Raw genomic sequence first — 20,716 nt, 5'->3', positions numbered from 1 at the left:
AAATAAGTAACAATAAGTGACCATGTTTACCATTCAGTTTTTGGTTCAGTAGTACAAAAAAATCACTCAAAAGATTCACTGAGGATATGATTTCACTTTCTGGTTCCACTTCACCAGTTAAAGCATGTGTGCCTTGCTGTGTGTTTGTGAAGGACAGCTGAGGCATGCATTGCTGTGTCTGCACACTGACTGGTCAGATCATCGTCAAACACTGTGCAGCCCTGAGAAAAGGAAGTGCAGTTCTCCATCTCTGGAGGTCAAAACAAGGCAGTTGAGCTGCCAGTTTAACATGAGATGGGCTTTTAACATCTTTAAAATGAAGCAACACCAATGGTGTTGCTTCACACTCTGCCATACAACAGAGTGTGTTGTATGGCATAACTTGGGAGAGAGAGATGGAAAAAATAAAAATAAACTTTAAAAAATAAAGAAGTGGAGGTAGGACACATGACAACAATATGTCAGTGATAAATAATATAATTTTTTCTCAGTCCCTGAACATTTTTTAAGGACCAGGTGACAGAGAGGAAGYCACCGTAGCATTTCAAAAGTCAATCCTTTCTTTAAAACTGCTGGCAGTGACTATTCAAGGACATGGAAAGGAGACGGCCAGACAAGGCATGAAGGATAAACATGAAGGTGAGTCCATGAGTGACATCATTCACCTCCTCTTCCTTTCTCTGACACGTTGTTTGGAACTCTCCTCCTCACTGCTGCATAACAATAAATGCATCACAGATGCTAAAACAAAGTGGAGCCATAAAAATACTAGGTACATCCACTCCTGCTTCAGTAGCAAACTATGATCCATTTTTATTGCTACTGGATAATAAATTGCTATGATAAAGATGCCATAAAATCAGACACCGGCTGCATGTATTACTGGAAGAGTCAAAACCTTACAAACAGCTGCACTATGAAGAGAAACTTGGATCCAATTTTACGTTTGCATCACTCATCGGTCATGGAAATAATAAAAAAATAAATAAACTGTCAGAGTTCTTGCATGCAATATAATTTGAACTTACATTTTATCATATGTTGTGGTATTTACTGCAATAAGGATGTAAATGAATATGAAAGAAGCTGTTTGTTACTATACCTAAATTATTAAATTGTCTATTTCCATTACATAGGTGCAGTTATCCAAATGATGCGGACCTTAAAAAAAATGCTATAATTATAGCTGTTTCAATTGACCAGTCACCTGAATATATATTTAATTTAATTGTTTTGCAAATTAGAGAATAGTGCTTTTAAAACAGCATACAGTTGAAATCTGTATGAACATCAAATGCACTACAACTTTTATGCACATTTCTGACAATGCATGTTTTAATCTAAAGAATGAAATGCTCATTATGATATATGTCGAGCATTAATGAGTTCTTGCAATACTCAATGGGTAAGAAACTGTTTTGGTAAACAGACTCAAACAGGCAGAATACAGAGACTATTTCAGTTMTACATAAAAAATAAAACACATAGGCATCACCTCCCTGTCTTGGAGTATGAAAAATAAGCACTGATTCTGGAGAAAGTTACATAAGCGATCTGTGACTGWGGGGGAATCCTGAACAAGGTTCAACCAAGACTAAATAACTGCTTATCTAATTAGACTGGAGAGTCCTGACCCTCTGACAAAGATTCAAAAGATGAGTGGGTAAACATCAATGCCTTTAATATCTAATCTCTCGGTTTGATATTCATTAAACCAACAGTGAAACAAAAATATCTGACTGAGATTTTTTCTGATGCTGGCTGAGTTTAAACAGCTTCTCACAGCCAAGAAACTTGTCTGAAATACTGTAGTAACACAGAGGTCTGGGAAAAATAAGTGCCAGTCAAAGAGAAATGCTGTGGTAAATCCATTACTCGGAGCCAAGGATTTCACTCAGCTCAATTGAATGTGTCCATCACACTGTGTACAGTATATACAGTCTGTGAAGTGTTACAGCTAGATGAGAAAAGTCAAAAGAAAACACCCACCCTAGGACTCCCAGTCTGCTCAGCACACTGYGTCTCCTTCTTCTTCTGTTCCTGAGCAACAACGTCTTTCAGATACTCATTTACCTAAAGGGGGAGGAAAAAATAATACTCTATTATCAAAGAAAGAAGCAACATCTTTGAGAATGTAAAAAGCAGCTCCAAGTGAGTAAATAAATTAAACAATGATGGTTTTACATTGCAAAACACAGAGGATTTAATTTTACTTGTTTTAATTGAGTGTGYTATAAACTGCACGCTGTGGATGTAGTGAGTATTCCAACTGGGAGCCATATGCCTTTCTAGCAGGAGATCATGACCACACCTCCTGTAACCCTTTGTCTGCTCTGAGTGTGTTTGAAGTCCAGATCTGGAAGCCCTCCAGAGCTGCAGCTAGAAGAATGTAAACAGAGTCCGACTGGATTCTGCTCCWGTGCGTCTGCGAGCCATCTGTGCATGCAGCCCTGCAAAAGCAACCATGTTGCAATTTATGTGGATGGGAGAAATATATTAACAGCTGAATTGTTTTTGAAGTAGTGCACGTTCAAATCTCGTCATGTTATATTTGTTGTAATAGGTGTGAAATTATTCCTTTGCTACTAGAAGAATGTTTTGTTTTCAAGCTATTGAGTGGCTTTTTTGCAAATTCATAGGGGACACATAGAGAGGGCTTTTAGTGAGAAACTGATTTTGTTTACCCATTTTTATCATAAATGCCAGATGAGCAGAGTGTTTGTTGAGTTATCCATTTCTACAAGCAACAGTGTGAATGTCATTTGTAGAGATAACTGGTTWAGATTGGCATAAGCCCATATCCTGTTTGGTTCAGTTAGAAGCACCAAATTTATGTTACCCTTTTGTTTTATCATCTAAAATGAGTCCCTGTGTGTTCCTCAGTCCTGTCTTACAAGTCTAGATAGATAATAAGCTGTGTTCTTTTACAGACAGGTTTATGCTGTAACAGCAGTGCCTTGCAAATGTATTCATACCTCTTAAATCTTTTACACACACAACCTTCAAAGTTGTTTATTTGAMATTCATGATAGGCTAATATAAAGTAGTGCATAATTGCCAATGGTAATGCAAATAAAACATGGTGTCAAAGTTTTTACAAACAGTGACAAACTTCCTTGATTCCTTGCTTGTCAGTGCAGATGTTCAGCCACCAACACTATTCATAATGTCCTTCAGCAAACTTTTAAGGTCCTCAAAGAATAGCTGTGTCTATACTGATATTTAATCATACACAGCTGGACTCTGTTTATTGAATTGATGTCTTCTGAAAACAATTGTTTGAACTGGAATTTATTTAGCAGTACCAGACTACAGGGGATAATAAACAATGCAAGTCCCAGTTTACAGAAAGACTTACAGCAAACTGGAAGGAAAAWTTTTTTTAAAAATCCACAATAATGTATTTTTTGTTGAACTGCCACATAAAATTCCAGTATACTGCAGGTTGTTGTTACACACCGATGTGACAAAATGTGAAAGATTTTAAAGGGTGTGAATATTTTCCCAAGGTAATGTATTTATGTTAAGTTCCGTCAGTCAGTCTAATACAAGTTTTAGTTTTTAATTAGGAAATGTTTTTTTTTTTCTGTTCAAACAGTAACCTGCATTTTATATGCATAAGCAAATACAATTCTAGACATTGGATTTAATATAATTTAAGGGATTAAAGCCTTTAACTGCAACAGAAAAACAATATCAAACCTTGTTAATCCAGGTGGTCACAGCGTCCTCTGTATCATATGGTCTTTCCTCCTCAGAGTCGCCGGATGAATACTGATGAGTGCAAGCCATTACCTTCTCCACATTTACCGTCTCTACTGTGTACGCCATCATCAGAGTGTCGATCATGGCCAAGTGRGCGCCCTGGGAGAACAACAGCGCAATAGTTAGAAGGTGAAAACTAACTGTTCATGTGCAGTTAAGGGCTGGTCCAGTTTATCTACATTAAAGGTGGAGTGTCTTAATTTTTCCAAAGTCTGACTTTTTGTCTTGTGTCATATTAGACTTGTGTCCAATATGGCTGAAGGGCAAACATAATTGAGTAAATATGGACATTATTCTTTATTAGTGCATTTGATTGTTTGTATCCTAATAAATCAGATACATTAAAACACATAGTGCTATAAAATTATTTGACAATTTTTTTTCTCTACTGTTTTAATGTATATGTAATTGAAAATAATTTGTATATTTTTAGAAGCATTTATTTCCAGTAGTTAGTGCCCCAAGGATGAGAAAATCCTTTTTCCCCCAGTGTATTATAGGCCTGGCGGCCCGCCATGCTTTACTAGCGCCACCGCCAGGCTAAGCCTTTCTTGTTTTTTGTTTTGTTTAGGAAAATAAAATAAAATAAAAAAATCGCCTTTTTTTAAGCCAGATTGAAAGTGTTTCTGTTCCTCCGAGCGTTTCACTATCAGAGCAGATTTAGTCCTTAAAGATATGTTTATAGAAGATATGTTTATAGTTTATGCATTTAAATGCGGCCCAATCACACCGCTGAGCCTCTGCGCGTTGCCTCGCGCGCTGCAGCAGCCGGATGTCTAAAGTTAATCTCAGCGCGGATCACGCTCCTCCTTTCACTCGAACCGGACAAAGGCTGACCGCTATGGATATTTACATCAACCCATCAACCCCCTGTGTGGAATTATGATTAGTTATGAGGAGTTATTGATTAAGGTAAGAGTTTAAACTCACCGCGTTAGCTCTGGTTGCGCAGCTCAACGTGAACCGCAGGAATAACTTGTAGTCGCGCTTTCAGTGGTGATTTGAGCGAGCAGTGAGAATGATGTATATTTGTGAACAAAACATTATGCGGCGTTTACATCTCAACACGCTGCCCAGCGTTTGGCCCCGTCTTCCCTGTAAAGTTTAGGTCTGTGGTCCCGGTTAGCCGGTGCGTTAGTGGTTAACGACCCACTTCTAATCACTCATCGTGCAGGTTTAACACGGTGAGGAGCTTTCGCGCAGTCACGCATCACGCTTATTTTATATTATTTTATTATTATTACTAGTATTATTTTTCCGGTTACACTAAGCACCAAACCGTATCAAATGTTTTGCCCACTTAGTCAGACAGAGTTAATGCGCGAGGCCACCGGATATCTGAAAAACTCGTCCAGAAACTCGACCAACCAAAATAGTTTATGTGTCCCCTTGTTAAAAACTCAACAGAAACAAGATAAAAGAGCTACTAAAGCCACATTAGCAGCATTGAATTAAATCTCCCATTTGTTGCGCATCTCTGTGTAGTGCAGCGGATTACCATATTATGCAGGTCCGGTCCAAGGGTGCATGAGGCCTGGAGCAGAATATGACTTAGGGGCCCCTTTTGTGGTTAAAAACATCAGCGCCTCTAACAGCTTCTGTGTTAGATTTAGTGAAATCTAGGACAGGGGGAGTAGTTTAACTGGCAACCCTAAAAAGCAATAAATTATAACTGCAGTTTACTAATTTGTATTTGTGAACAAACGGAGCTGAAACTGGGCTGCACAGTAGCGCAGTTGGTAGAGCTGTTGCCTTGCAGCAAGAAGGTTCTGGGTTTGATTCCCGGCCCCGGTCTTTCTGCACGGAGTTTGCATGTTCTCCCTGTGCATGCGTGGGTTTTCTCCGGGTTCTCCGGTTTCCTCCCACGGTCCAAAACCATGACTGTCAGGTTAATTGGCCTCTCCAAATTGCCCCTAGGTGTGAGTGTGTGGGTGCATGGTTGTTTGTCCTGTGTGTCTGTGTTGCCCTGCGACAGACTGGCGACCTGTCAAGGGTGTATCCCGCCTCTCGCCCGGAACGTTAGCTGGAGATAGGCACCAGCAACCCTCCCGACCCCACTAAGGGACAAGGGTGCAAGAAAATGGATGGGATGGACGGAGCTGAAACTCAAAGATACAGCATCAGATTGTAGCTGTGCACAAACCAATCTGACTATGAGTATTGTTCTTTGAACTTCTACAAAGTAAACTTGCCAGCTCCTTAAAATCTTACATATAAATGTTAAATAATTTAAAGTCTTTTAACTTATATGCTGAAACCATTATGTCAAATTTAGTAGTAATGATAATCTCAATAAACAAATGCTACATTTATATATCTGTGGTCTATGTTAAAATATTAGCCTGACGGAGCCTCTGGCTTAATTTGGATTTCACAGAAGTGGACATAATTGATATTCATTTTAATTGTATTTTTTGATTAGTTGTTTTTAAGACTGGTTGTGGGTTTATATAGCAGTTCACTGACGATGTTTTCCCATAACATATAATTACCCAGTGATATTTTTACTTTTATTGTCTACTTAACATCTTTTAATACAAAAACACGGTGGACCGCCTCGGCGCCCGACCACCGGGCTTAGCAAGTTTTCTGGGGGAAACCCTGTATTCTATTCACTTTACAAGAAATAGGATCTTAAGATAAGTAACTCCAGCTGTGAGAAATGAACGAGTGATTAAAAAAACTTAACTTGAGTTTGTACACCTGACACACTGATCAGTGTCCTATTTTAACCATGACCAGATTTTTACTTCAGTAAGATAATGAACACAACATAGTCTGGTGATGAGACTCAGGAGATTCACAGAGAATTAAAAAATACCGGCCATTTGACAAGATTGAACACCATTAAAATGAAAATAAAATCTCTTTTTTCTAATGAACATCTGATGAACCTTAGCTTAAACCCATTGTTTCCGTTTCCCTGGAAACAAGTGTCTCCATCCTTTTCATCCCCTGTTACGAGACCCAGTTTTCTCACAGCKACTATAAGCCTTTGAGAATCCAATAAAAGCATATTTCGGGCAGCAGAGTTCATGTAACATAAGTGTCATCTATTATATGTGATTGCTCCACTTGTTATTGCAAAATCCCAGGTTTTTATTTGAAAAGTATATTGCTGCATCTATCAGGTTTTTGTTGCATAATGTTTTCAACAGCTAATTACGTAAAATTTGGATGATACCTACCTATCTTACTTTTAAAGAAAACTAGACTCACTCGATGATTTTATAAACCCCTAAAAAATATCTGAGATTTTACAAAGTCATGAATTTAAAAATGTTTATTGAACTCAGGTCACATTTTCAATCCAGTAAATGGCAAAAAAAACAATGGTCTAAATAAATATGCTTTGTAAAACAAAGTGTTCAGAATCATAGCAATAGTCACAGTCCTGGTCATGTAGTCTTAGTTGTTTAACATATTGAAATAAAATAGGATAAATTGTTTTGGCATATAGAAATGACTATGAAAACCTGTAATTATTCAAGCATTGTCTCTGTAGAAATTATTGACCAGCAATAATCAAAAGTCCTTCCTGAGTAAAAAAAAAAGAAAGAAAAAGGAATGAAGCAGTCTATGAAAAAAGTCTTATCAACCTGAAACAATTAATGCATTATCTTTGAAATGTGATAAAATATTCTGGAAAATACAGATATATTCATAAGATTCTCCCTAAAAATAAAGAATGAAAAGAATCTATCAATCCAATAATGATGGAGAATTTGCAGCTCAGACTGAATAAACTGTGTGAAATCTCATTAGTGTGATGSTTCATTTCCTCTATCTGTAATTTGGCATCAGAGCACCAAAACAACCACATCTAATAATACACTGCCAAACTGGTTCCTACTGGCCCTCATTAAGCCTGTCCAAACAGTGTTAAACATAATCCCAGAGACACACATACTCAGACATAGATACTATCACTACTTTTTAAAACTACATTTTTTCCTACCCTTATGCAACAAGACACTTGATGTAAAGCAACAGTAATTTTTGAAAAGCCAGGAGATCATTGTGAACCCTCAAAGGGCTCTTTAGGAGCACATCTGCTGAGTAACATCACAATATTGATTTGRATGTAATCTGGTCTGATAATATAAAATGACAACGGGGGGGTTAATCTTGTTAACTAAACCACAGACCCACAGTCTCGAATTATTTTGAATGTCAGGTAATGTGAGGGAAGATGTGTTACAGTAAAAACACTACTTCAGATTTAGGAGCTCCTCATACTACTCACACTATAGATGTTGACATAGTGGTAGTAAATATTGTCTGATGCCTCACTAATTAAAAAATGACTTGTTCTGTTTTGCATATTATATACATTGTTCACAATTTAAACATGTAAAATGCTAAGAAAGGGTAAAAAAAAATTCTCAATTTGAAATCCTGAGACTGGTTAGTCACACGGCACTGAAAAATACGTGGGGTCTCTTGCTCATAAAAGTACAACTATAGCAGAGTAACAGTAACAGTCAATATTATACTTTGAAAACATCATACTGGTTCATGGATTTTAAGGCTGTTTTGATATTGATTGATATTCATGTAAGTGGAGTAATAATTTTCTCTTTGAGAAGCTTATTGGTTAACTTTATTGTTTACAGAATGGCAACAATTTCTGCTTTCAGTCTGCAGCGGAACTGCCAACTAGCCRAGTCATGACCTAATCCTGTATCAAAGCATCTGTTGTAACAAAACAAATGCTATTTATCTAAATTTAGAAAAGGCCTCTCTAATGGGTCTGTGCAACAGTACACAAAAGCTTTGGCATGCTTATKCACCAAAAAACATATTTCAGGTTATTTACAGTGCCAGATACAGAACTGTTTACCAAATGACAAAGGATCCTGGGAGTATGAATTCACTTCTGATTAAATATAGTAGGATATGTAAAGACYGTAGCAACTGAATGGATGTAAGGAGAATAAAGTGGAAAAAGAATGAAGACCAAAGCTTTATTGCTGTTGTAACAAATCCACCCTGACATTTGCAGTASAGATTTTTTCCCCCGTTATATCATAATGGTTTATAACCTTTAGGCCTGCAGTGCACATATGCTTTCTATCGGCAACGATTAGCATCAAACTCCTCCAACTACCCATACTTGCAGCTGCTCTGCTAAGTTTCAATAGATCGCTCTAGCTCACGAAGATCAGACGCCTTGACTGGGGCACTATTAAGATTCCAAAAAGATTGCTGCTGTTTGACTTAGTTTTGACAAGATCAAAAATTATGCCTGATAACTCTAAAAATATATAGTGAGGTATTTGATCACTATAATCATAATAAAATCCCTTTTCAACCATGCAGCCACTAATACGCCAACATACTTTAAAGAATAAAACACACATATTGTTGCTTTTTCAGCCAATTGAATCCATAAATCTTAAGCCGATTCCCCAGGAAGTAAAGAGATGCAGCTTCACGGTCGATATCCTGTTTACATTGTACTGCCACACAGCACGCTCTCTGAGGAAAAAGGTAAATACCGCTCATCTTTAATACGGCATTGAAAAAAAAGATGGCTAATCCTTGGTAGAAGGTTGACTAGCATCGCATAAAAGAATTGCAAATGTGAACCACAGAGACCTGCTAAAGGGTGTCTGCAATGCATTTTTCTGCATAATCAKGTGTCCATTGTAAATCCAACAAAAATCTCGGTAGTCAGTACTTTAAACCTTTAGTAGGCTTTGTTGATAATAAGAATATGCAATGCATTCATCTTCCCAGCTACTGAGGCAAAGCATAGAAAAATATCTTTAGGAAACCATTAGAATCACCACACTGACTTTATTTCTTCAGAAAATATGCAGCTGGTGGTTAGTACTACAAATACTCTGTCACACAGGAAAATCCCACGTGTCAAGGCTGTCAATGACTATTTATAGAAGAGAAACTCCACTAAACWAAGTGTTTTGAACTCACACAATACAAAGCAATCAAAGTAAAATATCTGTGGTTTAAAATTAGTTTGAGCACAAAATAACACTGACATATGCTGTTGTTAGTCGTATGGTTCTCCTGTGAAAGTTCTAGGCTAAAGCAGAGAAACTGAAGCTGTCTAATTTCAGGTAAGTACTCTGCTGGACATGGAAAACCACTTAGTTGTATCTCTCTTCAGTCTCTTYAGAGGTCAGAAAATGTTCTGAAAATAGAAAATGCTATACAGTGGAAAAAAGGTTTTAACCTTTTACATGCACTTTGCCTTTTTATTTATGCACTGGTAGGTARAGAGAATATGGATGAAGTCTTAAAATGTGCATGTGTTTAAAAATGCATAAAGTGGCATCTAATTAGAAAGGTGAAAAGAAATGTATACCAAATTTAAGAGCTTTCATCTGGAGAAGATTTTTCATCAAAAATCCAAGTCTAGATAAACCAAGGTAACATGAACAAGCTAAGTCAACAAGTAGGTAGGTTTAACTGCATTTTTCTCTTGCTGAAGGAGTAAAATACTCRAGCATAAATGTCTTTTCATACATGTATAGTCTTCCTTACTCAGATCATCTCAAATTGGTTTTAACTTTCAGATTAATAGATGGTAGGTTGTCTTCAGTAGTCCACCAAAAGAACCCGATTATAAGTGCTCTCACACACAGTTTCACACATGCAGATTTTAACATCTCCAAAATGCCAACTGTGAGGTCTGGCATCGAATGTTTGGAGCAGCATACCTTCCTCCTGAATACAAAAAGAGCCTAGCAATTAGGTGAAAACCTCAAAGCTAACCTTAGATCAGGGTTCCTAGCCAGTGTTGACCCTCAAGTATGTGCTGAAAGAGGCCTCTGGTTTGAAAAAATATTGTATGCAGATAGAAGTAACATAGTGCTTGYGTAATAAACCTMATTTTAATCAAAGTAGCTGTGGAACCTAATAGAGCAGTTTAAATTAAACTTCAAAGTGCAGTATAGCATGCTATTAAAAATCCCWCTCTAGGAGCTTTCTCTGCTGCCTTTGTTTGTTCGGCATGAATCAGTAAAGGAGGGCAGCAGTATTTTCTGCAGCATAATCACCACTGTTCTGTCAGGAAAAGGGAAAATGCAGTCTTTATTTYATAAGCTTTTTAAAAATGCATCTAACTCAGGTCTAAGACAACCTCACAACAATAAAGACCAGAAACCATYTTTATGGTCTCTTCAGTGTCTTTGACAGTAACATTACAACTGATGATGGAGGCACAGAAATCTGACATACAGATTTTCAAGGAACATATTAGTGGTGAGGTGAAATATGTGGCAATAGAACAGAGGCATGATGGCCAGAAAAGCATCAGTAAAGCAAAAGTTAAATAAAGACAAGCACAATTATATGTTTGCTTTATRCTGTGAATTGAAGYGAAGTGGGTCAAAGAACATATCAACAGATCATCTGCAAATATTTCCTAAATGTTGCCATRATATAGATATGCTATTTATAAGTCACATCATATATCATCTAGCTACACATTTTCTATCTCAAATGCTCATTTAGTGTTTGTTTGCACAGAACAAAGAAAGCTACCAAATCAGGCACAGGTAATATTTTAAATAAATATTCATTACTGCTGCATTACAACCCTGTAATCCACAGCTTGCAATAACTGCAGAGGGTGAGATATTAGTCATAAAATCCCTTCTTTAAACTCTAAGGAGATTTAAAAATGCTTAATAGGCTTAAAGTATGGCCACAGTAATCAAAAGGTGAAACATTTTAGTGAAGCAGTTCAAAATCAGAAGTTTAAACAGATTTTKTTTTACAACCAGTAATTAACTGTGCAAGAAATGCTTGTACTACTACTGAAAATCAAGAGATTTTAAAATACAGATGGGTATTWCACTGGTATGACTCCATTAAATAAATGAAGTGAATTGTTCCTGCTTTATTAGGGGAGAAATAGCAACATATTTGTGATCTTTATAAAGCTTTGATTACGATAATATACAAGAGTACATTAYACACAGACACATACATACACTTTTGGAATATTACAAATATTCCAAAATTATGAAAGTCATACAAAAACAGTTTCCTGTTTCATCAGTGTGACTTGTCTACTTTAATTCAAGGTGCAACCCTGACGTAATCAATCACAAATTCATAACACCATCTTCAGATATCCTTTCTGTAGAGCAAAGCTGCCCTGGCAAATCTAGGCAACCAGCTTTCTCATATGGTTTGCCGGAAATGCAAAAAAAAAAAAAATGCACAAGAAAAACAGAGCAGAAGAGAAAGCATGCCTTTAAAAAATATAAAGGAACATACTGTTTAAGCATTTTCCTTTTTTTTTATCAAAACAAAATAATGCAAGCAATTAAAGAGAAGATCGAAACAATCTGGACATAAGATCTTGGGAGTGTTTTTTTATGCTCTCATGAACACAGAGATTCAGCTCTTGCCAAAAGATATCCTCACTGTTGATGATCCAGCCATATTTTACTCACAGCCTGGGAGTCATTTCTGGGAGTCATTTATGACATTTTCCAAATATATTTACTATGATTAAGCCAGAATCAGAYAGAAATAACTTGACTGGTCATCAGTTAGATCTTTCTGTTTAGCTTCTCACTGTTTGCTAATAGATTATTAAAATCAAGGTATATTAAATTCACTTGTAYTTATTTTTCAATCACATAAGAGGGCTTGTGTAAGTTACTACAGGCAACGCTAATGTAACACAGTTGTGTAAAGCCGATGCTCGGCTTGGTCCCCACAAGAGCTTTCCTTAGTTCTGCATATGAATGTGTGTGTAAGGAGGGGTATCATAGTGTGAGATACAGAGTCTTAGAAATGCCATCTGCCTGCTTGGATGAAGCCAACATTTCAGCATTCTCCCTTTCACAGCCTTTCAACACCACTACAGTCCTTACTACACACACGCGCGTGTACACACGCAAACACACACAGCAGATATGTTCAAATGCATGCAGAACATACAAGCTCATCGTGCTGAATACAACATATGCAGGCACAAGCACCCCCACTCTTGCATCCACCACCACACACGAAAGCAGCCCTCAACCTACGGGAGTGTAACCATGGAAACGAAAGCGCCAGCCCAATAGGGGTTGTGATGGAGGCAGAGAAAAAGGAGGTAAAATAATAGGAGGAAATKAACTCTTCAAATTCATCCAAGCTAAACAGGAGACAACATATTACTGCATAGCTGAAAAACTAATATTGAGTCCGCATATGGTGAGTTAATTACTTACTCAGATGACTCTGTTTTAAATGTGCCATGCTTAACACAAATGAATAAAGCGCCTGTGTAAGATTCACATCTGTTACATCACATAGTCGAAAAGAAAAATGTAACCAACAAGTCTTTCTGAAAACTACTGCTGCTGCTGTTGGTATCCTTAACAGCTACATGCGCTAATTGAACACAACCCTATTTATCAATAGACTAAAATCAAGCTGGGCAAAACCTATTTTTTTATTATATAAATCATAGTATGTTAGAAATCAATCCTTCACGTAATTTTTTGATTGCAAGTTTCTGGATTATTTGATCAAATTTCTTTGTCATTAAAGTATAATTATGGCTGAAGTACATAAACGGCCTTGAACAATAAAATCCTTGAATGTTTTACGTTCTGTCAGGTTAAATCATACTTTGCAGAACCACATTTTTCAAAAAAAAATGGCAGTTTTTCAAGTATGACTGCTGGTATTCACATCTAGAGTGAAATTTTTGTCCATTTTTTTTTTTAGAAATAGCTCAGACTGGATGAATGGAATTTATAAAGAACATTTGTCAAGTTTTGCCACAGATGTGATTTAAAATTGACTTGAACTGGGCCATACCAACATATTGTGTTTTCATCCAAATAGTACTGGTGTACTGAGCAGTACTAGTGTAGCTCTGACTGTATGTCTTTCCTATCCTGTATTAACTTTCTGTCTTTCTCTGGAGCAGCGTCTTGTTCCTGAAAAACTAATACTGGGTCCAGGAAAAAGGTAAATACTGCTCACCTGTGGGGTTGAGGACAAGCAATCCAAACACCATTGTTTCATTGTTGGGACTCTGTCTTAATGCTTTCTCTTAGTCTGTGACTTTTTTTTTTGCATAAACCAGATTTGTTGAATACAATAACAATTCTGTCAACAGATTCTCCCACCYCTGCATGTCTTTATTTACAGCAACCCTCTTGTCTCTGATTAATGCTCTCCAGTCACAGCTTGCCAGTCTGATTTACGTACATGAAAGAATCATAGCCTGGACATGCATAATTTCCATCCACTTTGGTAAATAATAAAGTTATCACATTTTTTTCCCATAGTTACAGACTACACTTATCAGTAAGAACTCGTGTCATTTWGCTAGAATAAATTGTGTCCCACTACAATGGACAATCCTCTCCAATGCAAAACATCACCAACTAATTTACACTTCTAGCAGTAGCCACTAACATAACATGCCTTTCTTTTTAAAAACAATCATTTCTACACTCTCTTTCTCTAAATATAATCATTATCTTGATATGTTTTGAAAGTTATAATTTAAACTGTTCAGCTTTTTTGAAGAAATGCCATCTCAATGCAATCTCACCCCTTGACACTCAGTGTATTGCTAACGATGTTGGATTTACTTCCTTGCAAGAAATTCTGAACTSTATGTATTAAATTGAGAAGTGATGGATAAACAAGAATTTAAAGTGACTCAAAGTGATGCACAAATTTATCATATAACTAGTAAGTAGAATAATTTTCATCAGTATGTATCATATAGCGTGAATTAACAACCTGCTCCTTTGTGATGCTAATTCCCTAAGGCTATTGGTGGATATGAGCAGTGATAATTGAGGTGCAGAGCTGCCTTTGAGCAAGACAATTAACCACCAGAGCTGCAGTGCAGATCAGMTTGTTGGTATATTAAATGGTAGCAAGTGTTTSTGACCTGCTTCAGTGATCTGAGGAGCAATCTAGAGCTAATTTATATAACTGAATCTTGTTAAAAAGTGACATAAACGGACATGCATGAAAAGACAAAAATCWAAATTTTATTTATCTAGATTTCCTGTATTTTAGGTTCTAAAGTCACCCATAAAGAGTCTGAAGTAGTGCATGCATTCTACATTAAAAACACTCTGATGCAGCATTATTATCATGCAAAGAAATGTACCTATAAWTGTACTCAGATTATTTGGAGGTAACTATGTAGGCTSCTTAATGTTTTGATGCTCATCAAAGTTGCACAGAAAGCCTTTGAAGCCAAAGGAATCGTCCAAACTAATCAGTGAGCATTTCTCTTCTAGTGTTGCTTTCTGTAAGCTTCAATGTATGAGGATAGAAACATGCCTTCAGACTGTCAGTCTAACCCTGCATTTCCTTATTTTACACTCTACAAGCCAATCAGGTAGAGAAGATAGAGCCTAGGATACAGAATCAGTGTGGGTGACTGAGTGGGTGGGATCTGCGATTCGATTTCTGCATCTTCACGTGTGCAAATTCATCACATGGCAGAAGACAGAAGGATGAGTGGGCAGAACAGCGACAAAAAAAGAGAGCGACAGAGAAAACACCACTGCAAAGCAAAGTCAAATTAKAAACCCAGTGAAAATGTCAGATAATATGCAGTGTTATGACACAAGTCAGACATTATCAGCATCTCCATCTTCTGACCAACTGAGTGAGGCCGCTTTAGACATCACATAGACTTGCTTATTCCTAAAATTCTTTCCCTGGACACAAATTGCTGAGTTAGGAAGGATGCTTAGTAAAAAGTGCAGTGAAGCAAAATTGAATGAATCTACTCTAGCAGTTTTAACTGCAGGTAGGTGCTGAGTGTTCTGTTCTCTCAAAAGAAGTCACATGTTAAGGATGTTTTCTCCACATCTTCTAAAAGAGAAATCTTTTTCCTGTTTCTGGTCTTTGATAAGCCTAACCTCAACGGAGCACAGGAAGTGCAGCCCTGTCAAATTTTGACAGGCTGTAAATAATTGATGCTCCAATATGAAAAAGGTAAACAACCATCATGAAGTGGTGTGAAGGGATATGGCAGGTGACGGGGGGGAGGGGGAGGGCAGGGTGAAAGTTGAAAAAGAATAAAAGACGGAACTTGTTTGGCATTTCCCACTAATCTATCAACTCATTTTCACATTCACTAGAAACCCTGTCACACMTAAACGCTTTACATTATTCCCTGCTAACCAGTCAGTCAGGATCCATGCTGGGCTTGTTTCTGGTGTGAACCCCACTTACAGCTCAGGGTCAACTGAAAGACTCTTTGAAGTAATAAGGGATGGGTAATCCAGTACCCAGAAACCCCMACCCACCCCCAAAGATTAACAGATGGACATTAYAGGTATAATATACACTTTTCCATTTTAGTGTGAAATTATACAAATACTAACTGCTTGTCTTCTTCTCTAGAAATCTGGCATGTAAACCCTGACGTAAAACTTAAATAACTTCTGAACTAGCATAGAGGAGAAATAAAAGCAGCRAGGGTCTACAAACAGACTGCAGGCACACTGTGCRTTAATYGCATCTCAATTGCTATTCACTGAACCAGCACTGGATCCTACTGAGATTTTGCTCCAAAATAATGAGGAAACCTCATCCGAACTCAGCGGGAAGCCTTTAAAGCCATCTCATTTCAAACGCTGACAAATTAGTTAAAAATTATGGGGGAATACATCCTAAATGTATTGGAAATAAAACATAAGCACACAACAAAGTGCAGAGGTTGAAGTCAGAGTGTTCTGTTGAACCTTTGGTTCAAATCTTTGTTGAAATGCCCACATGCTGAGTGTTGTTTTGCATTTTCCTCAGGTTGTTGCTTGTAATGTTAATTATTATAGAACGTGGGAGTCCAGCTCCAGTCCTCGAGGGTCGGTGTCCTGCCAGCTTTAGATGTGTCTCTGCATCAGCACGGCTGATTCACATGGGCCACCTACTACCTGCTCCGCATGTTTAGGTTCTGCAGAAGCCTGCTAATGATCCGTCATCTGATTCAATCGTGTTGAACCAGGCAAAAAACAAAAACATGCAGGATACCGGCCCTTGAGGACTGCTACAAATACTTAAGTATCCAAACATTTTAAGACAGGTTGTTTTGAAAGTGCTTCATGCATTTTAYATTCTCATAAAACAAACAAAAAGCACAAAAAATGAAATAGTAATTGTTTTGTCTTGTTTTAGCTAAAATACCTGCTTGTCCAGCTTYTGTCTTTTCTTAGTATAATGCTTGTAAGACATATGGAATGAGAAAAAAAAGGACTTGTGTACAAAACAGGCCTCTGTTGCTGAGAGAAAACTGTTCAGTATCCCTCCACACAAGGCATCAGATTTTGAGTCTAAATCCTGATGCCTACAAAAAAGAACCAATAAACAATGTATCTCACCATTTGTAGAGGCCTCTTTCGCAGGTCCCTCTCGGTGACCAGTCTGTCCTGGTCAGTGACGTAGAGACCGCGCTGAGCCAGCGCCTGGATGACGGCATCGTGGCCCAGCAGCGGCTTGGCAGCATCGCTCTTCAGGATGAGGCTGCCGGCCCTGCAGTACAGGTCAGCAGACAGCAGCAGGCTGGTCACAGGGGGCTTCAGGTGCTCCTGCTCATACTGGTCAGTGTAGAAGGGGTCCTTTAGGTCTGCAGGGATGCTGTCTGTTCAATAGTGTGATAGAAAAAGGATGAATTTATAACTAAAAGGTTTTTTAAATCGCTTAGCAGGTTTAGCACAGAACTTATCTGGTAATGGGATAACCACAGAGCTATGACTTCTCTATGATTGGTTGTTAGAATGTTAACACCATCCTTTTCAAAATCCAGTTTTAAGTAAAATCAAAATCTGAAGCAAAAATGGAACAAACATCAGACAAGAAAAATCTATTCACTTTTAGCCTTAGTTTCACAAATTAAAGAAGAAACGCAAAAGCAAAACTCAGGAAAGAAAGATAAACAAAACATAATGCACAAATTCTGACTAAATTAAAACATTAGTCATTGAATCTATCTCCTCCTTTCTGATACTCCTTCTTTGCTCTGCGTGTTTTTATTATCTCTTGACATGGATGCGTACGGATAGACCTTAGTGTTGCTATAGAAACTGCAGGAGGAGTGGAATCCGATCGATTCATCTCGTCTTTATCTGTGATGCTTTCAGTTCTCTGGGAAAACCCTCCACACCGCCTGCGTCTTCAAAGGGACTGGCTGCATGTGAGTGTTCGGCTGCATGTTCATCACCTCAGAGAAGTCAATGATAAAGTATTTGCCAAAATTAACTAGTATTTCACTAATTGTGCAAAAAAATATTCATTTTATTCAACCCACCCAGACTGACTTCACTTCATCAAATTAGCCTTTTGGACTGAAGCATTTGATTGCTGTAATAATAAACTCAAGTTATCACTGAGAAAGTAGCATGAGCTAAACAGAAACACAGCATGCATTTAGCATTTAACACTGATGTTATTTTCTCTACTACATGGCTCCGACAAACACAGACAAAAATCTATCAGTCACCTGTCTGACGGTCAAATACAAGGACATTTAGAGATTAACTCTGTGTGATTATGAATCAGGGATGCAGACACCAGAGCTTATTCAGATACTGCTTTTATTCCCCTTAAAAATACAGATTTTTTACACAATCTGTAAAAAAAAAGAAATGTAACTTCAGATTCTAATCTATAATTCTTCATTGTATGGTCAGATATTTACATTTGTTCCTGAAGGAACTGTCCTTTGGTTGTTATTCATCTYTGTATTTTAAGTATCTTTATATTTTAGTATTTACATACATAAGATAATCTATATCTTTATTTATATTTACAAACACTCTGTTTCCAGCTTTCAACATGTTTTTGTGTCAGGTTACAGACTTTTCCAGTTTGTAGACCATATAAATTTATGGAGATATTTCTTCAGTGATTAGTCAAAACAAGAAAGGAAGGGAAGAAGAAAAGAAGGAAGAAAGGAAGGAATGACAAATAAACGTATCCTTAGAAAGATTAATGGATAAAATGGAATAAAGCATAAGATACAAATATTTTCTAAGCAGTTTCATTTAATCATATTCAATAAATCTTCATAGAAACCCTGTCGCTTACCACTGRAAATAAGGTATTCATGGCATGCCACAATAGATCTGTGTGTCTGCATGATTCTAATAAATCACATCAGATGAATTGGTGCATTAAAAATGAGATCACTGTATGATGTGCAGCTTTCTGTGAGACGATCCACTGTGTGGTTTGTATCTTGTGCACACTTGCATATTCCTGATGTGCYCCTGCATTACTGCAATGAGTTAGACTAGATGAATGTGAACATTTGGTACAGCGTAGGCAGGGATCTGGATATGAGCCCGCTCACTGTCTTTTATTTCCCTGCCTCCCTCCCGCTCCCTGAGGAAGGCTATATTTTTGGAATCAACCCATTTCATTCAGTCCTGATTGAAAATACACAGAAGGTCTGCAAGGGATGTCATGTTTGCCGGCTTGTTACAAAACAGCAGCGAGAGAGGATGAGCCCTAACACAYCAAGCTTTGCTGAATGCACCAGAGTAGATGGGCTAAACATTAAAATAGTGATCAGAGCAAGGTTTCTTCTTACTTTTATGTCAAAATGYCATACATTTCAAGTCCCAGACWTCCAGAGTTTTCAGTCTTAGACAGGCTTCCTGTCTACCTCAGGCACCACAGACACACAAACAAGGCAAAGAATTGCACATGCWACCTCCTAAGGGCAACACGGAGATATCAATTAAGCTTTCATGCATATTATTTCTCTCTCTGAGGGAGTACCCAGAGAGAACTTCATGCAGAAATTCAAACCCAGTACCTTCTTGGTGTCAGGTAACAGTGCTATTAAATGTCAATGTGAAAACACAGTTTTAAAACTTAAGACTTAAAAAAAAGACAAAGGAGTATACATAATCCGCTGGTTGGATGAAGCAAAGAATATGTGAATGAATTAACTCACAGATGAAGTGCTGAAAAGGARGACAGTTGGATTAATGGATGGACTGGCAGGCAGGTCGACAAGCAGGTAGRTTGATTGATGGACAAATTGATGGGGAAAAGAACAGACAAATGGAAGGACAAAGATAGACGAAATGGAGCATAAACKGACCAAAATGGRCAAATGTACAGAGAGAAATTTATGGACAGCTGACTGGCTTGATGGATGGATCAACAGAGAGAACAATAAATGAATGGCTGAATGGATAGAACTTTTTACATAACGGAACTTTTAGACAGGAAGTAAAGTGTACAAACAAAAGTTTTTTACTGGCTTTTTTTTTCCTTTTTATCCAGGCCTGAATATAGTGGATCAAATTATGCGTTTAGTTGTTAACCATTAGATCCATTTAAAGCATAATGTTAAAACACAGACACTGACCCACCATTTACTTTCATCTATGTTGTCAGAGATAAGTTTGCAAATCATCATTATGGAACAAACCTTAATGCTTAAACTTCCATCACTCAAAGYCAAGYTCCCTCATTAAAAAGAAAACACTTCTGGACAATATGAAGTTCTCTGCAATCCCACTGCCAAGCAGACTTTGTCTGTTATCTGGAGCTGTAGAATATATTGTATTACAATCATCATACCAATAACAACAAGTCCAACATTGAGATTGCAACAAACTGCTTGACATCAGGATTGGGTAGACTTTTTTTACAGCATGTGTTATGCATTCAGCCTCTGCATGACAACATTACATTTGSCCAACTGGATGGGCTTTCCCTGATATTTATTCCCACACCGGACCTAGATCTTGGTGACCCAGATAGTAGAGCTCCAGGTGATTGTTGGAAACATCCGGATCATGGTATAAAAGATGAGCGATGGCTTAACTTAAATTAACCATCACAATATGGAACAATATTGACAAGGTTTCCTAACATAAATCAGCTCCACAATGTTCCATGCAGATACTGCTGGAAAATTATGTTTTATTCAAAATGTGATGTTTGTCTTTAGATTGTTTTTAACTTGGACGCAGAACGC

The 20,716-nt window shown here is 37.5% G+C and overlaps 1 protein-coding gene across 1 annotated transcript in view; it reads right to left on the bottom strand.

Annotated features, from left to right (window-relative positions):
• camsap2a (calmodulin regulated spectrin-associated protein family, member 2a) overlaps positions 1-17,185 on the bottom strand; it is a 39,489-nt gene extending 22,304 nt beyond the window's left edge. The window contains exons 1-3 of the mRNA XM_008406800.2: positions 17,103-17,185; positions 3,703-3,864; positions 1,990-2,073 (exon numbers count right to left, since the gene is read on the bottom strand). Of these exons, the coding sequence (XP_008405022.1) occupies positions 1,990-2,073; positions 3,703-3,864; positions 17,103-17,105 (249 nt within the window). The 5' untranslated portion in view covers positions 17,106-17,185. The remainder of the gene's footprint in view (positions 1-1,989; positions 2,074-3,702; positions 3,865-17,102) is intronic.
• Between the last annotated feature and the right edge of the window lie 3,531 nt (positions 17,186-20,716).

Source organism: Poecilia reticulata, linkage group LG4 (assembly GCF_000633615.1).
Source record: "Poecilia reticulata strain Guanapo linkage group LG4, Guppy_female_1.0+MT, whole genome shotgun sequence".
Classification (NCBI taxonomy): Eukaryota; Metazoa; Chordata; class Actinopteri; order Cyprinodontiformes; family Poeciliidae; genus Poecilia; species Poecilia reticulata.
Note: the sequence above shows the minus strand (reverse complement) of the source record. Positions and strands in the feature narration are given on the sequence as shown.